Source organism: Marmota monax, unplaced genomic scaffold (assembly GCF_021218885.2).
Source record: "Marmota monax isolate L192 unplaced genomic scaffold, Marmota_monax_Labrador192_F-V1.1 WCK01_AAM20220418_F8-fsc00218, whole genome shotgun sequence".
In the NCBI taxonomy this organism is placed as follows: domain Eukaryota; kingdom Metazoa; phylum Chordata; class Mammalia; order Rodentia; family Sciuridae; genus Marmota; species Marmota monax.
Genome location: NW_026694764.1, coordinates 467,005 through 485,157, shown reverse-complemented (window position 1 = coordinate 485,157; position 18,153 = coordinate 467,005). Strand labels below are relative to the sequence as shown.

Here is an 18,153-nt window from a genome sequence, read left to right as displayed (position 1 = left end):
CCTGGGCTGTACTGATCTGTCTGATTGGAGCCTGGAGATCTGAGTTGGAATAATCGTGGGGTGTTTTCATTTTTCTTGGCTGTAAACCTAGCAGCGGTTGAATTACTGGGTCTTATGGTAACTCTGTTTAACATTTTGAGGAACTGACCATTGTTTTCCGTAGCGACTGCACCATTTTTTATATTCGGACCAGCCATGTGTGAGGATTCCAATTTTTGTGCATACCGACCAACACTTGGTATTGTGTATCTTTTTTTTTTTGTCGTGGCCATCCCAGTGGATATGAGTGCAAACTTCTGGCTTTTTTTTTTTTGCATTTCTCTAATAATTAGTGATGTTGAGCATATTTCCATGTGCTAATTGGCCATTTGTGTATCTTCTTTGGAGCAATGTTTAGTTAAGTTCTCATTTTTAAATTGGGATTTTTTTTTATTGTTGGGTTATGGGATTAAATATTTATTTATTTACTTTTGAGACAGGGTCCTGTTGTGTTGTTCTGCGCTGACTTTTTTTTTTTTTTTTTGGTACTGGGGATTGAACTCAGGGGTACTCGACCACTGAGCCACATCTCCAGCCCTATTTTGTATTTTATTCGAGGCAGGGTCTCACTGAGTTGCTTAGCTCCTTGGCATTGCTGAGACTGGCTTTGAACTCGGGATTCTGCTGTCTCAGCCTCCCAAGCCGCTGAGCTTTTTATATTATTCTTGATATTAGAAACATCCCGTATATGATTTCCAAATATTTTTCTCCCATTGGCTTGTTTTTTTAAAAAAAAATTATTGGTTGTTGATAGACCTTTATTTATTTATATGTGGTACTGAGGATTGAACCCAGTGCCTCACACATGCTAGGCAAGTGCTCTACCATTGAACCATAGCCCCAGCCTTGGATTGTCTTTATACTTAATTCATTTGTATTCTTTGAAGAAGGAAAGTTTTGATGTGTGTGTGTGTGTGTGTGTGTGTGTGTTACTGTGAATCAAACCCAGGGCTTCATATTTGCTAGGCAAGCTCTGTACCACTGAGTTACATTCCCAACCCTTTAAAAATTTTTACAGATTCTTTCTAAATTGTTCAGGCTAACCTCCAACTTGGGATCCTTCTGCCTCAGTCTCTGGAGTCAGTGGGATTACAGGATGTGCCACTGTGCCTGGCACCTGTGTTTTCTTTGAAGAGTTCTGTAGTGCTTACTCTTACATTCTTAGATCTGTGATCCATTTCAAGTCATTTTTTGTATATGATGTGAAGTCTAAATTCATTTATTCCTCTTCCTCTTCCTCCTCCTTCTTTTTTGGTACTATGGAATGAACCCAGGGGTGCTTAACCACTGAGCCACATTTCTGGCCCTTTTTATTTTTTATTTTGAGAAAGGTTCTAAGTTGCTGAGGGCCTTGCTAAATTGCTGAGGCTGGCAACTTGCAATCCTCCTGCCTCAGCTTCCCAAGCCACTGGGATTACAGGCATGCCCACCACACCGGCTTAAATTCATTCTTTTGCATGTAGTTACCCAGTTGTTCCAGCCCTATTTGTCAAAAAGGTTATTCTTTCCCCCTTGAATGTTTTTGGCATCCTTGTCAAAAATTAATGGACCAGGGAGCTGGGGTTATGGCTCAGTGGTATAGTGCTTGCCTAGCATTTGTGAGGCACTGGGTATGATTCTCAGCACCACACATGAGCAAATAAATAAATAAAGGTGCATCAATAACTAATAAAAATATTTTTAAAAAATCAATGGGTCTGGACTGGGAATATATCTCAGTTTGCAGAGCGCTTGCCTAGCCTGTGCAGGGTCCTGGATTCAATCCTCAGCATCACCTAAAAGAAAAAAAAAAATCAATTGACCAAAAGCTAGAGGTGGTGGCATTTGCCTATAATCCCAGTTACTTGAGAGGTTGAGGCAAGAGGCTTGCCTTGAGTCCACAATTAGAAACTAGCTTAGGCAACACAGACTCCAGCTTAAAAAAAAAAAAAGCAATTTACCAATAATATATGGATTTATTTCTATACTCTTCTCCTGGTTTTATTCCAATGAGCTATTATTTAATCCTCATGCCAGTATCATACTGTCCTGATTACTGTAGCTTTGTAGTACATTTAAAAGAAAATTATCCAGTATATCAGTGCATACCTGTATCCCAGCTACTTGTGAGGCTGAGGAAGGAGGATTGTTTGAGCTCTGGAGTTCTAGATTAGCCTGGGCAACATAGACCACATCTCCCCCCCCCAAAAAAAAAAAACGCATAAAATTTTAAAGCGTGAAGTTCAGTGTCATTTGGTACATTCAAAATGTTGTATAACCATCATCACTATATAGTTTCTGAATGTAGTAATTTCTGAAATTGGAAGTGTGAATCCTTCAACTGTGTTTTCCTTTTCAAGATTGTTTTGGCTATTCTGGATCCCTTGCATTTGCATATGAATTTTAGGAGTAGCTTGTTCATTTCTGGAAAAAAAAAAAACATAGGAATTTTGTTAGGGATTGCATTGCACCTGTTGATCAATTTAGGAAAGTGCTGTCTTTTTCCTGTACTGGAGATCAAACCTAGTGCCTCATACATGGTATTACTACTGAGTTACGCCCTGGCCTTTCTTGTATTTCATTATAATCCCTTTTTGTGTGTGTATGCTGGTCTTATGTATCTATTCACTGTACTACTGAGCAACATTACTAAACTCTTGGCCTCATTTGTGATTTAACTAATTATTTTTTGAGCAGGAAAGTGACAGGAAATAAACTGCATTTTAAAGTGTTACTTTTTTCTGCTTTACTGACAATACATTATTGGGAGGGAAAGGATGGACAGAGGGACAACTAAGAAGCTGTTGCAGCTGTGTTTGATGGCACATGCCTGTAATTCCAGTGACTTGGGCGGGGCTGAGACAGGAGGATTGCAAGTTGGAGATCAGCCTCAGCAATTTAGCCAGGCTCTAAGCAACTTCCCAAGACCCTGTCTCAAAAAATTAAAAGGGCTGGGGGTGTGGTTAAGTGGCCCTAGGTTAAATCCCCAATACCAAAAAAAAAAAAAAAGTATTGCAATAAAATTAGTTATCCATAAAGTTGTCCTGGACAAGGATAGTAGTGTAGTAGTGGTGGAAAAAGTGGGAAATTGTTAGATACTCACATATTGGATGTTGATGTGATGAATGGGAAACAGAAGAGTCATATTACAAGGTTTATGGTCTAAGGTCCTGAAGAATGGAGGTATTTACTGAGCTAGCAATGACTAGTTTGAATATGTCAGGTTTGCTATGCCTAGTTGACATCTAAGCAAAAATGCAGAATTCACAGTTGTAGACATAGGATTCTGGAGTCCAGAAGAAAGTGTATGGGAGGTATAATTTGGGAATTTGCGAACGAAAAGGGCAGGCTTTTTCATGTTCAGTACTGTTTTGGGAGTGGCCAAAGAATCATTTGGTAAACATAGGATAGATTCAAAGTTAGGTCGTGGAAGGGAGAGTGTGCTGTTCATTCAAGGAGACAGAACAATGGACAAGATGCACTTTCAGGGGGAAGGTGATGGGATCCGTTTTGCAGATGTTGTTTGAGCTGACTGTGGATGTCATCAGGAAAGAGTTGCTGTTTGTCAGTAGAACCCAGAAGACAGGTCTGGGCTGGAGACGTGGCATGGAGTTGGCAACTGAAGCCACAGGAGTGGTTGAAATAGGTCAGGAGAAGCTTGATCCTTTCGGCTGCCGGGAACAGGAATGACACATCTTCCCATACTCTGTTTCCCTTAAGTGCCTGCCATCATTACACAAAATGCCCGATGTCGACTGCTGCCAAAGAATACTTCATTCCTCACGGTTCCTCCCATTTTCCTGAGACTACAGAAAGAGCGAGAAGCTCAAAATCATCCCCGCTGGGGGCGGGACTTGGCTCAGACGACGTCACTGTGGGAGTGGGGCAGCCAAGCTGCCAGCTCAGGTGTCTCCCGCCAGTATTGGGGTCGTGATCCTGGGCTGCGCTGATCCCTTCCCAGGGTTCTCCCTTCTGGGCTAGTCTCTCGCCACTGCAGACTTCAAGCCAACGGGAGGAGTCCGACTACCAGTCCCTGGGTGCGGTTGTAGACATTCTCCAGGGTGCCAGCGGCCCGTCAGTTGTATCCCGCGCGTCCGCTCTCTGGTTCCTGGGCACGCCAGCTCCAGCAAGCGGCCGCGAGTTGGGAAGGCGAGGAGAGCGAGGCGGGTGGCGTGACGGATGAGCCAGGGGTGATATGGGGTCAGGAAATGTGCAATAGGCTTCGCTGCATTGCGTGCCGGCGTCCGGGCCTCTCAGCTTCCTTGTCGCCACCCGGTGGAGGCAGATCTGGGACCAGCGCAGCGCGCGGTGCGGCAAGAGCAATAACATTCGTGAGCCCAAAGACCCGGCCAGCCGAGTCCCTGGGGACCCTATCTGGCAGCTCCTGCATTCCTGCCTGCTTCTCCCAGACCGCCATGGTTGTCAGTGATGTGTAATGGGTGGAATCTGGGCCATGCACGCGAATCTCCAGTGCTGTCACCTTGGTGAAGACCTTGCTTGTGGTGAAGGCGAAGGTGGAGCCAAGGGGAGTTAGGAACCTGTGTGCTTGGTGGTGGGATGGGGGAGATGATTTGAGAGGGCGAGGGAAACAAGGAGGTGAGGACTGGCTTGTAGGAGAGAGATCACTCACCTGACTAGTTCCTTCCATCCTGACAATTCCACATCCCCTTTCCAATTTCAGACTGGCAATAAAGGGCCTTATCATGCAGCCCAGCACTCCCTGAGGCCCGGGACAGCAAAGCTCTTCTCTTTGGGTACCATCAGAGAGTCTGGCTCTTGCTGGATCTACTTAACAAGTAGCTGGATTAGGCTCTGAACAGATTGTCCCTAAGGTCTAGCTTTGGTCCTTTTCTGCTATACTCTCAGCTTCATGATGGGAGAGACATGAGGAAGAGGACTCATCCTTCACCAGACCCTTAGCCTAGCTCCCTTTCCCCCTGTTCAGGGTTCTATCTGGGACTCTCAGACTCAGCCCTGGGGTCTTGAGCATACCCTGTCTTGAGCATACTTGAAAGGCAGTGGACCTTCTGGAATGCAGGACTTTGCCAGGGCCTGCAGTCTGACAGGATGCTTGGGAAGAGGGGAAACTAAGCGGTGAGGTCCAGAGAAGGGAGCTTGGGTTCTAAGGGCCTAGACTCCTGACTTTTTCCCTGAACAGGTAAGGAAAGAAGCCATTCACCAAGGATCTGAGCACTGAGATGAAAAAGCACTAACACAAAAATAGAGGAATTGCCTGGTGGAACCAGCAACACAGGGCAGGGTGAGGCAGTGAGACCCGCCATGGCTGCTGCTGAGACCACTGCCCCCTCACTAGCCCCTAGCCAGTGTCCTCATAGGCCTCCAGGAGGGAAAAGATGTGGGCAGTGACCTGAGATGCAAATTAATTTATTATTAAATTAATTATTAACCTTTTAAGACCCCTTCCCCTGTATACTTTGCCCCAAAGGGCAGCTACCCTAGGGTGAGGGACTGAATGAAGATTTGCGGGGAATTGGCAACAATGACACATCTCTACATTTCCTTTTCCTGTAGGGCCAGCTTATAGTAAGAGGCAGCCTAGGTATTACTGGGGAGAGAGGCTAGGGTAAGAACCAGTTCCCCTACTGTGGACTGTAAGTTAACTCTGGACTTGGATTCCCTCCACTATAAATTGAGGATAATAATAGGTACTTGCAAGCCTCATGTGAGGATTAAATGATAATGTTTGTGAAAATGTTGTAAATGGGAAAGCTGACCACAATTGCCCTACAAATCTTCCCAAGTTCAGTGGGGCAGGGGAGGTCTTTGGGATCCAGCGACCACCCACTTCTAAATTTTCCATTCTATTCCCAGAGAACCTTGTCATGATCTAGGTACGTGACCTTTCAATTATGTACTTTAGGTTTTATCCTTTTACATTCTTTTGGTTTAACTTTTTAAACTCCAGATTGATTCCACAGTCATTTATAAAAATTATCTTCATTAACTACTTCCACATGCCAGGCCCTACTAGGCCTCCAGAATATAAAAGTGTTCTCCCAGAGCTAAACATCCATTGAGGGAGAATTTTCTATTTGTTTTCCCCACTGGAGTTCTGAAGAAGACAGGGGCCTTGTTTTTCTTGGATGCTTACAGGCCAAAACTCATTATTACTAAACAAATAGGAATTGAATAAGCAAAGCTGTGTGTATGAAGGGTAGGCAAATCAGGGGTGGAGCCCTCTAACAGATCTAGACAGGTTTTGTTTGCTTTTTGTTTTGTAAATTAGAAGTCCACCCGGTGGAAAGAAAGTAAGGATATAGTGGGGGCATATGGTGCAGCAGCTCTGGAGGCCAAAGCTGTAGGATCACCATTTCAAGGTCAGCCTGAGCAATTTAGCAAGGCCCTAAGCAACTCAGCGAGATCCTGTCTCTAAATAAAATGTAAAAGAAAAGAGGGCTGGGGATGTGGCTCAGTGGTTAAGCGCACCTGGGTTCAATCCCCGGTACCAAAAAGAAAGCTTGGATACAGGAAGTGATGGAAGAAACAGCCTGTTTTGTTCTTAGGGGGTTCTTAGAGCCTTATCCATAAACATCTTAGAGTTGGGTATATCTGGTACTCTGGATTCTCAAAGGGTCAGCACTCCAGTCTCTAAGAAGATCCATCCCAATTCCAGCAGTTCATGAATTCTTGCCATATGCTCACTCTATGCTCCTCACGTCCTGGAGCTCCCTAGGTTACCCCTGGCCAATCCTGTCTCTGAGGCCTAGTCCTGGTCTTTGTTCCCAGTGTTGGAATGGTTCCCTGCTTGCTGGTTTGACTTCAAGTCATTTGTCATTTCTGGGCCTTAGTTCCTTCATCAGCCATATAGGAAAGGTAATTCAGATTTCCTAAAATTGTGAGGATTAAATAAAATATGTCTGCAAAGCATTAGCTACAATTTGTGTCCTATAGTAAGCCTTTAGTATGTGGTTATTATCTCAACTTGCCCACTGTCACTGCCCCTCCTTTCTTAGCTTTGGGACTCTGCCTTCCTGAAGTCTGTGGAGTTCCGGGAACAGATTAGTTTTGAATGTCACTTAATCCTGGAGGCCCTTCCGCAATTGGAGCCTAGATTGGGGCTGATAGGGACTGGACTGATATAAACCTGAGTTAAGAGGCCTGATTCACAGACTCTGCAGGATGGAACTGAGTGTGGGAACCAAGCTGCTGATGCTGTTGTGGGCCGTGTACTGCAAATATGCGCTGGCAGATGGGCTGATCGGCTACCCTGTCATTGAAGTGACCAACGGGGGTCCCTGGGGCGACTGGGCCCTGCCTGAGATGTGTCCTGATGGATACTTTGCCAGCGGGTTCTCACTTAAGGTGAGAGCTCTAGGGTTTGGAGGGGGTGGATATGGCATGGGGCCATGGAGCCAAGGATGGCAGTCCCCTGACTCATCCTTACTACCCAGGTAGAGCCCCATCAAGGCATTCTCGGTGATGACACAGCTCTGAATGGGATCCGGCTGCACTGCACACGTGGTAACTCTGAGCTCAACACTCAAGTTGTGGAGTCCCAATCTGGAAAGTGAGAAGGGGCAGGGGCCAAGCATGTCTTAAGGTCAGGGCATGTCTCTTACCCTCCTGTTACATGCCCTCTCCCAGCAGATAAACTCCTCCTGAATTATGGGGCAGTTTAGATTTGAGGAGGTGGATGGAAATCCACCTGTCTGCACCTCACGGAAGGTCAGGTGGTTAAATCCAACCGAATGGGGTTGCCCTGACCTGCCTTGGAAAGTCCCACGTTCTGGGTTGGCCTCAAGGTGAGTAGGGAGTGCTCACAGAGCTAGCGCTTCTCCTCTTCCCTTATAGGTGGGGTGCATGGAGTGAGCCTCTATGGTGTCCTAGTGGTGGCTTCCTAGTGGCTTTCTCACTTCGGGTGGAAGCACCCATAACCCCTGGGGACAACACTGCAGTGAACAACGTGCGTTTCCGGTGCTCAGATGGCACGGAGTTGCAGGGGCCTGGGCTGGACTGGGGAAAATTTGGAGAATGGAGCACGTCTTGCCTGAAAGGTGCGTGTGGCTTACAGACCAAGGTTGAGCAGCCTAGAGGCCTCCGTGATGACACTGCACTTAACGATGCACGAGTATTCTGCTGCCTCACCTAACCTTGTCCTAACATTGTCAAAGTCCTCTCCCCGGCTGGCCCGGAGGCTAGTCCCATCCCCTGGGGATTAAAACATTTTCATCTTGACTTTGGTTTGACTTGTTTTAGGAATGAGAAACTGTGTCTCCTTGTTTGCCTACTAACCCAGTACTGGGCCAGGTCTACATTTGAGTGAGACCTCAGGCGGTCCACGGTAGGCTGCTGCAACTTATGGGCCCCTTCGTCATGAAAAACAGTGTGTGTGTGTGTGTGTGTGTGTGTGTGTGAAGGAAGTCTCTGGCTTTCTGAGGACATCTGTAAATACCCCACCCTCATTAAAAGCACAGGTTGTCTCCTTTCCAAGTTACCGGTGACTTCAGGTTAAGAAACTTCTGCCAAATCAGGAGGTGACAATGCTACAATAGCTTTAAGTCTTCATCTTCTAGAGTTTAAGAGGCTAAAGTGTCTTTTTCCATAGTTTCCAAACCCCCCTTGCTAAATCCAAATTTGACTTTTTAAATACTGTTAAGGACCTTTTGTCCTTCATTGCTGTTCTCTCTGCCTAGAATCCCCCAGGTACCTAGATGGTTAGCTCATCCTTCAGATTTTAGCTCAAATCTCATTTTCTCAGACTTTTCCCTGTCATTAAAAAACAAAAACAATAAACAAAAACACAACAACTCCATCAGTTAATATCTATTCTATTACCAATGTGTTTTTAAAAAGTTTTTACAGCTGGGTGCCCTGGTAAACACCTGTAATTCCAGCCACTTGGGAGGCTGAGGTAGAAGGATCACCAGTTGGAGACCAACCTGGACAATTTAGCTGAACTTGTCTGAAAATTCAACAAAAAAGGGTGGGGATGTGTGTAGCTCAATGGTGTGATAGTGCACTCTCAGAGCATGTGTGAGGCCCTAGGTTCAATAATCTCCAGTACTGAAAATAGAACAATAATTAAATAAATAAATTAAAACGTGTTAACCATCAACTAAAATAATCCTTTGCTTCTATTAAAAATTGCCTTTTCCACTCCTGGAATGTTCAATTCTTTGAGAGCACAGAACTCATCTGCCTTGTTTACTACTGTATTTCCTGCACAACTTAATAGCTCAGTAACTTTTCTTTTTTTTTTGCTCAGTAACTTTTCAAAACAAAACAAATGGGGTGTAGGGGCTCCAACAGGGTCAGGAGAACACCAAGCTCAGGAGGCCCTCAAAGACTCTTGCTGATTTAGGGAGTAATCTGAGCTGGGAGGGTTGAAGGGGGACTCAAAACAGTTTATTCCAGGGGCTGGGGATGTGGCTCAAGTGGTAGCGGGCTCGCCTGGCATGCGTGCGGCCCGGGTTCGATTCTCAGCACCACATACAAACAAAGATGTTGTGTCGGCCAAAAACTAAAAAAAAAAAATAAATAAAAATTCTCTCTCTCTCTCTCAAAAAACAAACAAACAAAACCAGTTTATTCCAGTGAGCCAGGGAGTGGGCGTCAAACGACCCTCGACCCTCCTTCTCTTCTTTGTTTCTTTCCCGCCGGCGCCAGTGTTCAAACCCTACTGGTAGGAAGCCTTAGCCCCAATTAGAATTAACTTCTTGGGCCCCGGAACTGACATATGGAAGAGCTTGCCAATAAATGAGCGACCTGTTATCTACCTCAGCCCCTGCTACCTCTCTTAGACCTATATAAACACACAGCCATTTGTAATAAAGTGAGACCTCTTTGGTAATCTGTGTCGTGTGGTGCAGTGTTTTCTAGTCTTACAGTGAGGACCTAGCCAGGAGCAAGCAGGTCCCTCCACAACTCCACCTCATGCTGTCCCACCTCCTTTTTCCTCCAGTTCTCACAAATGACACCAATAATATAACCAAAAACTTGGTCCTTGTCCCCAGTGCCAATTTAACAGTTTTGAGAAAAAAGTAAAAGTAATTTTATTGCTTTGCTAGTGAAGGAGAAACACAGGGGAGTCCTGTCCCAGAGGCTATGAACTGCCCATCAGGGAAAACAGAGGGCTTTTAAGAGGCTCTTCAAAGGGCTACATTCCAAGTGTGCCTTGATTGGGGTGGGGGGTGTCCCAGGAGTCCAGATAGTGTGTTAGGATTTCCTTGTTAATTTGGGAGATATTCACTTCCTAGAACCTCCGGCAGACAAGTACTTCTCCTCACCCCCATTCCCCCAGGTTAGGGAGGGGGAGAGGTAGAGGAAAAGAAAAACATCCCTTTTATTCCAGTGAGCCAGGGAGTGGGCGGGCCAGGGAAGGGGTCCAGGAGAAAGCAGGTATAACCTGGCAGTCAGTGGAGGCTCAGTGAGCAGAGAGCCCTTCGGAAAAGAGAAAGACAGTGAGGCTTCAGAGCAAGGAAGGCTACATTCAAAACGTGAAGTGGACAATGAAGAATATGGTTACCTACCTGTCCTCCAGCCCCACTCTAAACTCCTCCCATTACCTGGCCACCAAAGGGGCCTGCCAAAAGTAACTCCTCCTGTTAGGTTGGTGGTGGCGACTTAGAACAAAGCAGCCCAATTGGGAAAAGAACATCAATCAGATGCCAACGGAAACACCTGTCAATCAGCCAGATCTCCTGACTAAAGCCTGTTCATCAGCAGGACCCCCTGGCCAATCCTGGAGTTCAGCCAACTCCCCTGACCACCTTCAGGGGGGCAAGGGACCCTAAAAACACCTTTTCCTGTCCCAAGCCCTTCCCTTCCTGCTGTAAGCCCCATAAAAGTCCAGTCTGGTCAAGCTTCCACACGGTTTCTCCTCAGACCCTTCCCCTGTCCACTCTGTGGGTCTGATCGAGTTCCGCCGGGGAGTGATATCTCAATAAAGCCTCCTTCAGCGGCTCTTTTAAATCTGCCTCCTTTGGTTGCTGCCTGCCTTGCCTGATGTGATACCTCCCATGACCTAGGCAGCTAAAAATTTATAAAACCCAGATCCTCATGATGACCTGATGTCCCCCACCCCATTCCCCAGATGTGCCTCTCTGGAACTGAATAAAAGCATCACTCCCTCCATTTTTCTTTTTCTTTTTGTATTCGCTTTCATGTACTTTCAATCAAATGATAAAATAATAGCGTTCACCAGGTACACGCCACACAGCACGATCTCCAGGCAGGAGGCAACCACTAGCAACGAGAGCAGCGTCACATTCCAGGGCACCACTGTGAGTGGCTCCTCGCACAAATTCCAGTAAGCATTGTACTTCAAGTAAGCGCCTCTGTGGACAGGTAGGCTCCAGTGAGTGAAGGAGGTCACAGGGCACCCTACCCCCACCCGCAGTCCCCTCCACTGGCAGGGTGGGATTTTCAAAGGGTTAGTTAGACCCACATGGAGGGAATTCTCCTGAAGCTCAGTGGCACCCACGTAGGAAGAGCATGGGAGTCATGGGATGCAGAGACTGGGGGTCACTAATAGATGCTAAGCCTTACTCGGGTTCTTGGAAGTGGTAGTCCCACTCGCCGTTTATGAAGCATTTGGGTCCAATTCTGAGGCCGACTCCTGACACGGAGAGGCAGTAGATGGCACCAAGCATTCCGAAGATCGAGCACAAGAAGGAATGTGGAATCTGGACCAGGTGTGGAAGGTGGGCTGAATAGGGCCACCCTGTCCCCATTTGTGGCCTGATGGCGCCTAGCTCTGTCCCTTATATTGCCAAGCTCCTCTGGAGCCAGGTTGAAATACATTCCTGGGGCTGGGGATGCAGTCCTGTAACAGAGTGCTTGAAAATACATTTTCCTATAAACCTGGGGCTTGGAGTTAGGCAAAACTAAGGGCCAACAGAGATTCATGGAGGCTAGGAACTCTGTAGAGGGTGCTGTGGCTCTGGGAGAGACTGGTTCAGAGATCAAATCCTCAATCGCTTTCTCCTTTTTGGGCAGGTGGGGGCGCCCTGGGGATTGAACCTAGAAGTGCTCTACGTCTGAACTACTTCCCTAGCCCTTTTTATTTCTTTTTAATGAGACAGGATCCTGCTAAATGGATGAATTTGAGATCCTCCTTGCCTCAACCTCCAGAGTCACTGGGATTACAGGTGTGCACCACCACGTCCTGGCAAAGCTCTTCTTAATTTGAATCTCACCCAGTCTGGATGTGCAACCGCTGCCAGAGCTGCTACGATTCCCGACCACAGCACCTGTGGGACCAGAGTCAGTGTGATAGTGTGAACCCTCCACCCCAACCTAGGTCTTCAAGATATTCACCTCCTCTGGAAGCTGCCTATGGTGTCCTCAGGCCTTTGGACTGTAGGAAGACTTTACCTCTACCTGTCCTGGAGCATGGTTGGGCTCTACCTTACTTTATCATTATTTATGTGCCTACCTTATCTCTGTCCATATGGCAGCTTCCTTGAGAGTTGGGTTCACTATTAAATATTCCTCATAATTCTTGGCACGTAGTACGTGCCTTTCTGAATGGGAATATGGAGGCCCTGGGCCACACTACTTCATGCTCAATGAACTGATTGGTTTCTCTGGGTCTCAGTTTTGTCTTAGTAAAAAGGGTTTATGAAACCTACTTCACATAGTTGTTCTTAGGATTGAATGGTAACTGGTGGGCCTGGTATCAAGACTGCTTTAGAGGAAATGCTCCTTAGCTATAAATATCTTCAGCAGTGGGAAGAGGTAGTGGTGTTGGAAGGTCTGGTGAGCTAGGATATGGTAGAGTGGGTTCACAAATGCTGTGATGTGGGTTGTGGGATTTCCTAAGATCCAGCCCCTGATCTTTTTTTTTCCTGTGACTTTTCTCACAAAGTCCATCCCCTTCCAGGGAATCAGCTATTCCCTCTGCCAATAGACACCTCCACATGCCTGGAGATCTAAACCCAACTGCCTGAAGGATGTGTTCACTCAAATGTCTTGGTTTTAGCTCAGATTCAGCCTGTCTCAGAGTGAACTCATACTATTTCCCAAATTCATCTCCCTTCGATTTTGGGAAATAATCACCCACCACGTCACCTAGGCTGGAAAAACTTTACTCCTTCGGCTCCCAGTCAGATCTCAAGTCCTTTTGACTCTTCCTTCAGTGGCTCCTGAATCTGTCAGTCCTTTCTCCTTCTTTCCCCATTCAATTTCTAATCAAATTCCATGTGGAAGATATTCTTAGCCTCGCTACTAAGTTCCCGTAGCTCTTGCCCCATGCCACCCCACACTTCTTCCTACATGCTACCACCAGATTAATCTTGGTCTTGCCAGGGTACGTTGGTACATACCTGTAAACCCAGCCACTCTGGTTTCTGTATCCAGAAACTCAGCAGCAGAAGGAGACCCTATCTCAAAATAAAAATAAAGTGCTGGGGTTGTAGCTCAGTGGGAAAGTGTTCCTGGGTTCAATCTGGGGATGGTGGGGGGTGTTATTTTATTTTTTGTTTTTTGTTTTGGTACTGGGAATTGAACCCAAGAGCATTTAAATACTGAGCCACATCGCAGCCCGGTTTTATATTTTTATTTAGAGATAGGCTCTCACTGATTTGCTTAAGGCCTCCCTATGTTGTTGAGGCTGGCTTTCAACTTGTGATCCTCCTGCCTCAGCCTCCTGAGCCTCTGGGATTATAGGCTAGCACCAGCAAGCCCAGTGGGAGAGGAGCTTCTAAATCCTAGCAAGTCCTTTGAGGCTCCTCACTCTGCCTCCAGCCTTGTCATTGTCTTCATAGCACCTTTTTTTGTTCATCTCCCATCCCTGGAATTCTATAGGTGTTTTGATCCTTCCTTCCCTGTTGGTATATACCATAAAAGTGTTTTGTTCTTTTCCAGGAAAGGGGCTGAGAGTTTTAGTTCTCTTATATCATCCCCAGTAACCACAGAGAAAACCTGATGAGTTGAACAAAATTTCCACTAGCACTTTCTTTTTTTGGGGGGTGGGGTACCAGGGATTGAACTTGGGGGCACTCAACCACTGATCACACCCCTGCCCTATTTTGTATTTTATTGAGAATCAGGGTCTCACAGAGTTGCTTAGCACCTTGCTTTTGTGAGGCTAGCTTTGAACTTGCAATCCTCCTGCCTCAGTCTCCGGAGTCCCTGGGATTACAGGCATGTACCACTGTGCCCAACTTCCATTAGCACTCTTGCTCTCCTGCTCTTGTGTCCAGGCAGATTCAGGGTCAGTGCTAGTTCCCTTTGCTGGTGAGGTCAATTACTGGGAGGTTCTAGGATGCAAAGATACCTAAAATTACCTCTGGATTTACTAGTGTGTGTGTGTGTGTGTGTGTGTGTGTGTGTGTGTGCGCGCGCGCGCGCTGCATTGCTGGAAATCTAATCCAGGTTATCAGGTTATTGCCATGCTAGGTAAATGCTCTACCACTGAGTTACATCCCCAACCCAGATTTACCAGTTTCAAATGAACCATCGGAGAGTTTTACTTTTGGTCAAAGTATTTGTCTACCTTTGTGGTCTAAGCTTCCCTTCTTCCTCCCTGCTGTCTTATTGTCTTCATGAAAAGAGAAGAGTCATCATTAATTCAGGAGGCAACACAGTTTATAGCTTGAATCTGCTCACTTCTCTCTATCGCATGGCCACTGGCCTATTTCAAGGTACTGATTTCCCCTCTATGTCATTACTCCCATCTTCTGCATTTATGGCTGACCTACTACTATTCATTCTTCACACAATAGCTAGAGGATCTACTTCAATCCAGTGGGGAGTGGAACAACTCTCACTCTGTGCTGATAGAAATGAAATTTATTCAAAAACTCCCAGAAAACTATTTGCCAGTATTAGCACTGAATATTTGTAAATCTTAAGATCCAGCAGTGGGGCTGGGGATGTGGCTCAAGCAGTAGCGCGCTCGCCTCGCATGCGTGCGGCCCAGGTTCGATCCTCAGCACCACATACAAACAAAGATGTTGTGTCCACCGAAAACTAAAACAATAAATATTAAAAAAAAAAGATCCAGCAGTGTTGCTCCTATCTAAGAGTAACAGTGGAAATAAACACATATGCTCACCTACGATGCCTATAGGAAGGTTGTTATTGACCTTATTTGCAATAAACCCAAACTGAGAACTAAATGTCCATCAACAGTAAAAGTTTAATTTAAAGTGTATTCACATAATGGCATGCATAAAAAATAAAAACCTACAGCTACACAAAATAACTCGGATGGCTCTCACAATATGATATTATGCTAAAGAAGCCGGACACAAAAGAGCACATAGTGTATGATTTCATTTTAAATAAAGTACTGAGCAGACCAAACTAGTTTATGGTGTTAGAAGACTGAATAATCATTACCCTTGTTGGTGGGGGTAGTACCTGGTGAGAGGCATGTGTGGGATTCTGGTAATAACAATCTGTGTTTTGTTTGCTTGTTTGTTTTTTGAGATAGGGTCTTGCTATTTTACTAGGGTTGACATGGAACTCCTCGTCTCAGCCTCAAGATCCTCCTGCCTCTGCTTCCTGAGGAGTTGGGACTACAGGTGCATGAATGAACTGGTTTTTAATCTTGGTGCTGGGTCCGTGGGTATGTCCACTTTGTAAAAATTCATTGAACTGGGGCTGGGGGTGTAGCTCACTAGGAGGGCATGTGCTTAGCATTCACAAGTCTCTGAGTTCAATCCCCAGCGCACATGCATGTATACACACACAACCCCCAAACCAAAAAGAAATAACAAAAATCCTTAACTTCTTGCCCTACCTCTTTATAATAGTTTTATTTATTTATTTACTTATTTTTGAGGTACTAGGAATTGAATATCCAGGGCACTCTGCCACTGAGTTACATCCACAGCGTGCATGTCCTCTCTGTGTGTGTGTGTGTGCGTGTGTATGCATATATATACATATATACACACATACGTGTATATATATGTATACATATATATGATCTAATTTTCCAGGTTGGCCTCAATCAAACTTATGATTTTATTCTCTCTCTCATTTATTTATTTATTTTGGTAGCACGGACAATTCAATGTAGGGACACTCTCCACCAAGGCATATCCCAGCCCTTTTAATTTTTAATTTTAATTTTTTATTGCCCAGGCTGTTGTCAAACTTGCCTCAAGTTTGCTGGGATTACAGGCATGTGCCACTGCATCTGGCATAATCTTCCTTTTGAGTAACTGGAATTTCAGGTATGGGCTACCACGCATTCCTGGCTTACTCTCTCTCCACTTCTCTCTCTTGCTCTCTCTTCTTTGCAGTATTGCTGGGGATCAAACCTAGTGTCTCATACATGCTAGATAAGTGCTCTACCACTGAGCTATTCCTCCAGTCCTATTTATTTTTATTTTTGATGGCACCCCCTGCTGTCTGAAATCATCTTACATATTTATTTACTTCATTCAGTGATTATTAACCAAGCTCCTGTTAGGTGAAGGCACTGTTCTAGGCGCCAGGCACACAGCAACCAACAGAACAGGCAGCCCTTGCTCTCATGGGGCTTCGGGTCTTGCTTCCTTCATACCATTTGCCCCCCTCTAAGGAACCCAAGATTTAAGGGGAGCAGGGACCTTGTCTGTGTCTCTGTGGTGTCAAGTGGTACTTCCTGAGAGTGACTCAGGTGTAGAGGGGGAGGAAGACAGTTGTGAGTGAGAATGTTGGGAGCACAGCCTTGGAGATCACCCCTGAAAAAGACTAGTAGACTGGGTGGAGGAGTGTGAGGTAGTTTAGGCTGGAGAAGGGGCATGAGGTGACACTGGGTGAGTGTGTAGGCCTGGGGGAGTGTGACATCTCAGAGAGAGCTGAGATCTGAGAGATGGAGAATAGTCCAACACTATGAATCCATGCAAGGGATGGGAAGTAGAAGGGACTTCAGAAGGTAAGAGAGAGTTGCTAGGTTAAGGAGAAGTATCCTTGCTTAGCTAATAGAGGTGTGATTCAGAAAAGGGACAAGGTGACACCTCTTCTAGAGAATGTTATCTGTCATCTGTCCTGAAAAGAGGGAAACTCTGCTGGGTAGATCTTTCATTTTTGCCCAATACAAATACTACTTCCCCTAAATGGGGAAAGAGAGGAGGAGGTCCAGGAAATCTGTGACTCCTCTTCCTCCACTTCTCCTAGCAGATCCTCATCTCCAGGAAGCCTTGGGGGCAATTTCTCTGCCTGACTGACCTGCTTCTGAGTTGATCCTTAGCACCCAGCACAGAGTGGGCATCCAGAATGTGGGCTGAGAGTCAGAGGATGAGGAGGAGGGAGGGACAACATTGAGCTGAGAGGTAGAGTGACTGATGGGTGACATCACTGCCTGGCTCCAGACATTTTTGCTGCACCCCCAATGCCTATTGCCCTGCCCTGATAACCTTCCACACAACCAGCTGCTCCTTCTGCTTAGACCTTTGTAGTGAGGGGTCCCCAACATCTGCTCAGCTGTGAGGGTGGTGGGGCCGAGCAGATAGGACATGCTTTGACCCAGAAGCAAAGCTCTTTAGAGACTTGAGCCTCCCCTCCCTGACTTTCCCTTCCCTTAGACATTTATCTCAGGTCCTTGGGGGCTCTTCCAGGGCTGTCTACAGAGTGCTGAGTGTGTAGGGAGTGGGTTGGGCTCTGCTGGGTAGATTTCACCAGCACTTACCGTCCCATCTGGAACTCCCTCCTTTTCCCTCTCTCCTCCCTTCCCATTCAGAACCCCTCATGGTTGTGCCCACACCCCTGATCACTGGCCTGTGCTCTAGACTCCTCACCATCAATCCCCCGCCGATGAAGCCAGGCAGGATCAAGACATGCAAGCTGAGTTGGTCACTGCTCCAGGTCTTCCCATCAGGCACCAGTAGGAGGGAATTGGCCACGATGCAGACTAGGGAAAGAGATATAAGGGAGAGCCCCACATAGCGGGTACACTTCTTCAGATCCATGGCAAGGCAGGGAGTGAAAGTGAGCCGGAGGTTCCAGGATCCAGAAGTAAACAGGCTGGAGCATGAGTAAAGGGCAGAGAAAAGAGGTGGTAGAAACTGAGAGAGTCAGAATGATAAGGGAGAGAGGCCCTTATCACCAGCTGCAGCTTGTGAGGGGAAAGGGAGGAGGTGGTGATGGAACAGGTGGGGGAGCTAGTCACACACTGCAAGCTGCCTGGTGTCAGTGTCTACTTTCTCTTTTTCTGCACACACCTCTCTGTAGTCTCTC

General features: G+C 46.2%; 3 protein-coding genes across 3 annotated transcripts; 1 reads left to right on the top strand and 2 right to left on the bottom strand.

Moving 5' to 3' along the window:
* Positions 1 to 3,013: 3,013 nt before the first annotated feature.
* Positions 3,014 to 8,497, top strand: Vmo1 (vitelline membrane outer layer 1 homolog). Its single transcript, XM_046424962.2, has 3 exons — positions 3,014 to 7,341; positions 7,431 to 7,546; positions 7,831 to 8,497. The coding sequence occupies exons 1-3, from the start codon at positions 7,159 to 7,161 to the stop codon at positions 8,126 to 8,128; spliced, it is 597 nt and encodes a 198-aa protein (XP_046280918.1). The 5' UTR covers positions 3,014 to 7,158; the 3' UTR covers positions 8,129 to 8,497.
* On the bottom strand, positions 3,319 to 8,006 carry Gltpd2 (glycolipid transfer protein domain containing 2). Its single transcript, XM_046424960.2, is given in 4 exon segments — positions 3,319 to 4,094; positions 4,096 to 4,232; positions 4,234 to 4,371; positions 4,373 to 8,006. Coding segments are annotated over 4 exon segments (702 nt in total). The 5' UTR covers positions 4,724 to 8,006; the 3' UTR covers positions 3,319 to 4,018.
* Positions 8,498 to 9,533: 1,036 nt separating the features above from the next.
* LOC124079435 (transmembrane 4 L6 family member 5-like) lies at positions 9,534 to 17,952 on the bottom strand. The gene is made up of 4 exons (XM_046424963.2): positions 17,715 to 17,952; positions 12,177 to 12,230; positions 11,527 to 11,663; positions 9,534 to 11,315 (listed from the first exon to the last, which is right to left on the bottom strand). The coding sequence occupies exons 1-4, from the start codon at positions 17,883 to 17,885 to the stop codon at positions 11,150 to 11,152; spliced, it is 528 nt and encodes a 175-aa protein (XP_046280919.1). The 5' UTR covers positions 17,886 to 17,952; the 3' UTR covers positions 9,534 to 11,149.
* Positions 17,953 to 18,153: the final 201 nt, after the last annotated feature.

Bases quoted from the DNA above. Each gene is read 5' to 3' on its own strand.
- Vmo1 (XM_046424962.2), top strand. From the start codon at position 7,159: ATGGAACTGAGTGTGGGAACCAAGCTGCTGATGCTGTTGTGGGCCGTG. The intron at 7,342-7,430 runs GTGAGAGCTCTA...CTTACTACCCAG, and splicing joins CCAGCGGGTTCTCACTTAAG to GTAGAGCCCCATCAAGGCAT. The intron at 7,547-7,830 runs GTGAGAAGGGGC...CTTCCCTTATAG, and splicing joins GTGGAGTCCCAATCTGGAAA to GTGGGGTGCATGGAGTGAGC.
- LOC124079435 (XM_046424963.2), bottom strand. From the start codon at position 17,885: ATGGATCTGAAGAAGTGTACCCGCTATGTGGGGCTCTCCCTTATATCT. The intron at 11,664-12,176 runs GTGAGATTCAAA...CACCTGGTCCAG, and splicing joins CGGTTGCACATCCAGACTGG to ATTCCACATTCCTTCTTGTG. The intron at 11,316-11,526 runs GTAAGGCTTAGC...ACCTGTCCACAG, and splicing joins TACCACTTCCAAGAACCCGA to AGGCGCTTACTTGAAGTACA.